General features: G+C 36.8%; 1 protein-coding gene across 1 annotated transcript in view; it reads left to right on the forward strand.

Moving 5' to 3' along the window:
- Positions 1-1,261: 1,261 nt before the first annotated feature.
- LOC129274993 (vasoactive intestinal polypeptide receptor 1-like) overlaps positions 1,262-7,786 on the forward strand; it is a 42,550-nt gene continuing 36,025 nt past the window's right edge. The window contains exons 1-3 of the mRNA XM_054911753.2: positions 1,262-1,373; positions 6,717-6,832; positions 7,594-7,688. Of these exons, the coding sequence (XP_054767728.1) occupies positions 1,289-1,373; positions 6,717-6,832; positions 7,594-7,688 (296 nt within the window). The 5' untranslated portion in view covers positions 1,262-1,288. The remainder of the gene's footprint in view (positions 1,374-6,716; positions 6,833-7,593; positions 7,689-7,786) is intronic.

Below are 7,786 nucleotides of genomic sequence, written 5' to 3' on the forward strand. Positions count from 1 at the left end.
CATTCAATTAAATGATAGCTGAGTTAAGTGGAATTTATTCTAATTTCATCAGGGCCGTCATATTTTTATGATCATTTGCCACCCTGTATATAACACACGCACCCACCCTAACGCACACGCACAAACAAACCCATCCTAACGCACACGCACACACAAATATCCAACAAGTATTCCGAGACGTATGAATTATTGACGTGCCACTTTTCACCTTTACCGTATTATGTTACTTTATTATTAATGCATGTATTTTATTACAATATTATTACTTTGAAATGGAAATAAATGTAATGGTGACATACGAATTAATGTCAATGCGGAATAACGTAGAAGGAATAACGATGTTGGCTACTGGAGCACATCATCTTTAAATAGTTAATGAATTGTACCTATCTGTTTTCTTCGAAACTCTACTGCCGATTTGGCGCCGAGATCTCTCAGCATCTGGATACGAGAGCTCAATCCGCCCCTGGTCGATTTTTGTAATACTTGTCCTCGGGTTTTGTAATTTTGATGTATCAGGAATACATAGATGATGAAGATAGAGGAGGGAGAATCTGATACGGAAAGCTTCGATTATGGGGTAGAAAGACCGAAATATACCCCCTGGAGCCATCGACATCGGTGCGTTCCGATGAAGGGCTCTTGAATAAAGAATAGATGTATAAACCCATCTCCGGGGCTTATAACTAAAAATAGGAATTGATGTTCAGTCTATGGATTCACTGCATGCATTATGTAGAGACTATTGGTGTGAAGTGGGGCGGAACCTTGACTCCCATCCTTTTACCAGGGGAAAAACATTGTCACACTTTCTTTTGGAGGATGCTCTAAATAAGTTCAGGAGCATTGTAATTCTACTCGAATCATGCTCCATCACTTAGATTTTTTTAAAGGGAAGTAAAGTTGTAATACTTTTGACCTTAATGTGTACGGTTACGAAGTTGTGTGTGTGTGTGTGTGTGCATGCGTATGAGGGTGTGTTTGTTTGTGCGTGTGTGAGGGGGAAACACATGAAGCTCTGACACGCCTATTCAGCCCAGGTCGGTCATATTCGTAATTTGTTAATTGAAGCAAAAATGAAATGTGTGTGCGTGGGAAGATGTGAGGGTGTGTGTGTATGTGGGGGGGGGGGGTGGCTACAACCGTGGAAGCTCTGCTACACACATTGAGCATGTTCAAATTGGTCGGACATATTCGTAAGTTGATTATTGAAGCAATAATGAAATATTAATGATTTAATTTTCTTCCTTTTTTAGGTGTTCACTGCAACCGCACCTGGGATGGTATTATGTGCTGGCCAGATACACTTGCGAATACTGTACACAAGCAGGCTTGCCCGAGTTACCTCACCGATACTACCACAAGGGATGATAGTAAGTATCGTTCATTACTACCAAAATCATTTTTGCAATATTACAATCAATCCGCACCTCCCGATTCTTGAATATGAACCGTATCATCAAAAGGCCAAGAGAATATGTGTTTTTTAAACTTGATTTTCCTGACATCACCGTAGATAAGACCGATAGTGTGATCAATACTGTTCTTCTTCTAAATTTAAACTACTGTCATTATCATTTCAATTATGATTAGTATTAATATCTCGGATATTACTATCATTGTCATTACGTTTTATTGATATTATCTGCATATATATATATATATATATATATATATATATACAATTTATTTATTTATTTATTTATTAGAACATATCTATTCAGGTACAAAAGATCAGCATAAAATTGTTTTTCATCAATGACCTGATGAAAACACAAAGAACAACAAAAATCATATCATACATGGAAATAAAGTTAAAATCTGAGTCAATGCTTGGTAACATTAAATAAACAAACATTTTTATTTAAATAATAATATGAATAAAACTGAAATATTTAAGTAATCAAAAGGGAAAAGTGACTAATTATAAAACTACTATTTGTATAATTTATTCACTTATCAAACACTATATACATATATATGTGTATATATCTATATATATATATATATATACATGTATATATATACATGTATATATATATATATATATATATTCACCATTGCCCTTTTATAACACATTCCCTAATATCAGTGGGTCGAATAGGCTCCTTCACTGAAATGGCTTTGAAGGCACTCATCTGATCGATGGGGAATTAGATATAGATAAATTTGTTTTAATAAAAAATTGTGAACAGTAGAAGATTTATCTCTAAGGCAACGAATACACATTTTATCATTATTGTATTTGGTTGATCTCCTTCATTTGAGCATAAACCTTTCAATTGCTGATGGCGTAAAATCTATTTCATGATGGCTATATTGTCTACACTGCCTTTCGGTCATCCCCAAAGTGTTTTGATACATCACCCTCCACCATTTTGTCGGTCCTACTTTTGAACGATTACGGAGTGCCATTGGTCCACACGCTTTATAAGATATATTTGGGGGCATAGGGTAAATCTCCACATGCAGGGGCAACATTTTATTATATTTATCTATTTATCCATTGATTTATTTATATATAATAATTTTTGTATCAATTAACTTCTTAATAAATTAAGGAATTTATTTATTAGACATGTATTCACTTGTCTATTTATGAATTCATTCATTTATTTGTATTCATCAATTTACTTATTTTCAGTTTTATTTGAAAAGGTTAGGCACTTCAATGAGGTCCCGATATGACATGTTCTGAAAGGCCGTGTAAATTGCGCGTAAATTTCGGGTAAATTTCTATGGCAAGCTGTAAGGGCCAAAATTAAACGACCGGGTAAGTGGGGTGTGAGCTAGCCAGCCGACCAATTTTTCCTATGGTTTATTTCAAAGTACGAAGCTCCCAAGAAATTAAACAAGTGATAGAGATCCATAGAAAATAAGATACTGTAATATTAAAACAGATTATTCGAGTCAGAGTAAGATCAGGAATGCTCCATTCAAAAGTTACGATTTTCTTTAGTCTTATATTAAAAAATAATTCCCCCCCCCAATTTTTTTTTCGAACTTGTTGGTTTTAATTTTTACATTCTAAATTTGAAATTGTAGGTGTGTATGCAGAAGGGCGGTGTTAGGATTTTTCGATGGGGGGGGGGGGGGGGGGGGGCTATTAAAGACGATCAACAAGGGATGTCATTTTGTTTAAATTAAATAATGAGGGTTATAATAGAGTAACACGATCCATATCTGACTTCTTGATAGGGCCTAGTCTTTATTTTTTCTTTTTCATCCTTTTCTTCTCTATTATTTTTTCACTACTTTAACAAGAATAGGGAGTAATCCGTAGCGACACCCGCGCCCCTGGTATACTTGTGTATGGTCGTGTATCCTAATGATGTCCTCCTAAAGCCATGCGCAATGCAACGGGCTTGTAGAAGTTGGGATGAGACTAATATTCTTTATCCGCGGTCCTGTTAAGGCAAATTTCGGTAATCTCTATCACTTGTGTAATTTCTTGGTAGCTTTATTCTTTGAAAGACTATGAAAAAATGACCGGCTATTAGCGAGCTTACACTACATTAACTCGGTCGTTTAATTTTGGCCCTTACGGCTGCCCATAAATATTCACCCGAAACCTGCGCGCAATTATACAACCTTTTATAACAAGCCCCTGATAATGTACATTCTCTTACGTTCTCTTGAAAAAAAAACAACATTCCGGCTTCTAATGTCTTTGTCTCAAAATATTTGTCTCAAAATAAATGGGAATGAATAAATACGCAAATGTTAGGAAACTTTGAATGTGAAGGAATTTTCAAAGTACGCAAGTATATTAAGATTATTCTAGTTGTTGAAAAATGACACTTGACACTTGGTAGCTATGATCCTTCCTGACTGGTTAAGAATTGTCTAGACTTGCCCGTCGTCGTTTCTGACGTAAAAGAAGAGGAAGATGAAGAAGAAGAAGGGATTTTCCCGTTAGTGATCAGAAGATAAGTCTATGTTGGCTGTTGGTGGAAGTTTTTGAGTTGGCGTAACAAGTGGCTTTAACATAATCTCCTCTTCAATAAGGATTCTTAACCATCGTTCATCCGAAAATGAAGATATCTGTCATGGAAGACAGTTTTCCTTAGACTGTGGAGAGAGTACTTGAAAATCGTTGGTTAATAATCCTCCAATTCTTGATTTTCAATCTTTCTGGTCTTTAAAAAAAGTAGAAGTCATATTGGCTTCTGCTTTTTACCCCACCCCACCCCCATCGTTGTGCTGTCATATTTGCGATTATTGCAATCATTTCTCATCTTAAAAAAACACATCGGCGTCGAGATCATCATCATCTGGTCTTTAAAAAATAGAAGTCATATTTGCTTTTGCTTTATACCCGTTTTTTCTCTTGCTTTCACTGTCATTTTTGTGATTATTACAATCATTTATCATTAACCCATCGGCGTCGACATCATCATCATCGTCATCATCATAATCGTCATCAACATCATCCCCACCATTATCATCATCTTCATCATTTTCTTCATCATCATCACCATCATTACCGTCATCATCATCACCATCATAACCGTCATCATCATCATCATCGTCACCATCATCATCATCATTATATCATCATCCTCATCATCATCATTGTCATCATCATCACCATCATCATTATCATCCTCATCATCATCATTTGTCATCATAGACATGGTTGCTCAGTGGTAGAGCGCCCGCCTCATGAACGGGAGGTCGTGGGTTCGATCCCCGGCCGAGTCATACCAAAGACTTTTAAAAAATGGGACCTTCTGCCTTCTTGTCAGGCGCTCGATGTATAGAATGGAGAAGGGTAATAATAACATATTATGTTATGCAGGGCCCGCTGGAAGAACAGCTTACAGCTGAGAGTGGCTACCCTGGGTAAATAAGAGTTATTATTATTATTATCATCATCATCATCATCATCACCATCATCATCATCATTACCATCATCATCACCATCACCTTCATCATCATTTTCATCATCATCCTCATCATCATTATCATCATCATCATCATCAACATCACCTGTATTGTGTTCACTTGTTTTCCACGAGTATCTTTTGCCACTGCCTTGTACCTTGTTTGCTCTTATACGATGAACTGTTTATTATGAAGATCTGTTAAATTTAGAAATAAACTCATATAGACAGTTTGCATTCAGCAGATTATAACCTGAGATTTATTTTTTAAAACGATGTCTAGAGCATCTGTTTACATGAAGACTGACATTGAAAAACAAATTAAAAGTAACAGTGTTCATTCAAACAACGAGAACCAGGCCCTGGGAAGCGGGGGCGCTGAAGCACCCCCAAGATTTTCCTTGGGTGTACTGCGTGCATCATTTTTTTATAGGCAGCACCCCCATATATGTATATACATGTATATATATATATATTTTTTTTTAAGAAACCCACCTTTTTTCTGCTTGTAAAAATGTCTCGGGACGAAAATTACCTTCATATTGGACTGAAACCCTTTTTTTGCGGGATGGGGGGGGGGGGGGGCTTGTCGAATTATTCATCGGGACGAAAATCACGTTCATCTTTACGTTCATTTTTAATTTTTTTAAACTTTTGCTTGTCAAATTGACATCAGCCCCCCAGTAAAAAAAAATCGTTCCCAGGGTTGACGAGAACGGTTGTAGCAAATATGTTTTTTTCTCGTTTAAAGGATGGTTTTGGGAATCCAAAAGATCATTAAAACCGAAGGAATGTGACTGAGAAGACTGTTAAGAGTGGGCAAATCACTGCGTTGAGTCCAATGAGGTGTAATTTCATACTATGGCCTTATCTTAATTATCCCACGGGAGATCGACATTAGCCAGCGCTGATCAATTTGTGCACACACGCTCGAAAAGAAAGAACACTGCATGCAGAATAACGATTTCGTGTTTGAATGATTTGATCATGGAGGGTCCATGGTTTGATAGACTCAAGTCTCGAGTTTTCGTTTTTGAAAATTGTTTTTGAAATTTTTCAATCAGGCTTCGAGTTTTGGATTTGTATGTCTGCAAAGTCTCGCGTAAATAAAAAAACGAAAAGAAAATGGAATATTGACAAATTAAGTTCTCGCTCATACTGGGTTTCGAGCCCGAGCTCTCGGTATTGTAAGCATAAGGACTATTTCCATGTACCACGCTGCCAAATTTCTCGAATTGTTTCAAAGTACTTTGTTGCATTACGATTTTATCGATGAATATTCATGAGATGCGGTTTTAATCTTGACACCGGGAAGAAAATGTCGTAAGAACAAAATAGCCGACGGGACATACATTTAATCACTGCAGTCAGCAGGGCATTGGGAACGATTTTTGTTGTGTGGGGGTGCTGAAGTAAATTGGAAAAGCCAAATGTCCCTCCCCCCCCCCCCCCCACCAAAAAAAAGGAGAAAAGGGTGACGCAGTGTTCTCACAGTGTGGAACACGATGTGAAATCACCTTAAACTTAAATTTGAGCATTTCAGCAGTGTGAATCACATATTCACATAGTCGACCGTGTGAACAGTCACACTGTCGAGGTGTCCACGGTGTTAAATTTGAACATTTTAACAGTGTGAATGATATTTTCGCATAGTGAACACGCACTGTTCTTGCCAGCAGTGGTAATATGTTATTCAAACAATTGACTTTGGTTTGTGACGACTACCAATCAGCATTTTTTCTTTCTTCCAAAGAAAACATTTTCTTAACTTAAAAAAGAAAAAGAAAACGTCTTTAATGAAGGCATTTGTTTCTTCTTTTTTTCACACAGTGATGGCGTCCAAGCGTTGCGAAGCAGACGGAACGTGGTATCTTTCTGAAAACAACGACACATGGACCAACTACACAATGTGCAAGGCGGAAGATAAAGACAATAGCATTGACGAGGTAGGCCCTCGGTACTGGAGTATGGGGAGGGCAGGGCGGAGTGGGGGCCGAAACCGATAAACTTATTAAAAAAAATAAAAAATTTTGACGACTAACCTTTCCATCAATGTCTGCTTGTTTTAAGACAATTTTTGATTTGCCAAAATCTGCGGCTCAATATTTACTATTATTTACTAAAAATCTGCTTACTCGCTGTGTTGGCCATGACCCCTTTATCACTCTCCTCTCAGAGTGAGATGAGGGACCAGTCCTGATGGAATGCGATTTCAATATCTCAAGAGTGAATTTTTAGCTTTTTTTGGGAGTGAAAGTGTAAAAAAAATATGCACTTTCACTCTAAAAAGGTAAAAATTCACTCTTGAAAGATTGAAATCTCATTCCATCAGGACTCGTCCCTCAAATCTCATTCTGAGAGGAGTGTGTAATTGCGGACCAGATTAGCTCATTTGCATTTAAAGAGTAAAGAAATTGATATTTAGGCATCGTTGTTCGTGGTATTCTAGTGAAGCCCCAAATGTAGATTTATCATCTCATGAATTTTGCAAGAAAAGTTGCGACGTAACTGAAGTATTCCAATCTATATCCTGTAGAATACAGACAATGACAGAGAAACAATTCTTTCCCTTTTTTCGCATTCCCCTCAATTATCAATCACCTTGCTCCAACATCACTTTACGATCAATAGATCACGTTTTGATCATGATTTTAAAACAGCGCCATGTTTATTTCATCGATGGATATTTCTCTTTATTTACCAACAGAAGATTTATCAGTCTCTCCAGATCGTATACAGTATCGGATACTCTCTATCTTTAGTTTCGCTCGTCATTGCCATGGGAATATTCCTTTACTTCAGGTAAGATCTAATTCGTATTGTTCTTTTGAAATCTAAAAGTGATCTTTGGTTTTTCTTTTTTTGTATTGCTGGTGTATATTTGACAAAATGTAATCGAC

This window comes from Lytechinus pictus, chromosome 13 (genome assembly GCF_037042905.1).
Source record: "Lytechinus pictus isolate F3 Inbred chromosome 13, Lp3.0, whole genome shotgun sequence".
Taxonomy (NCBI): Eukaryota; Metazoa; Echinodermata; class Echinoidea; order Temnopleuroida; family Toxopneustidae; genus Lytechinus; species Lytechinus pictus.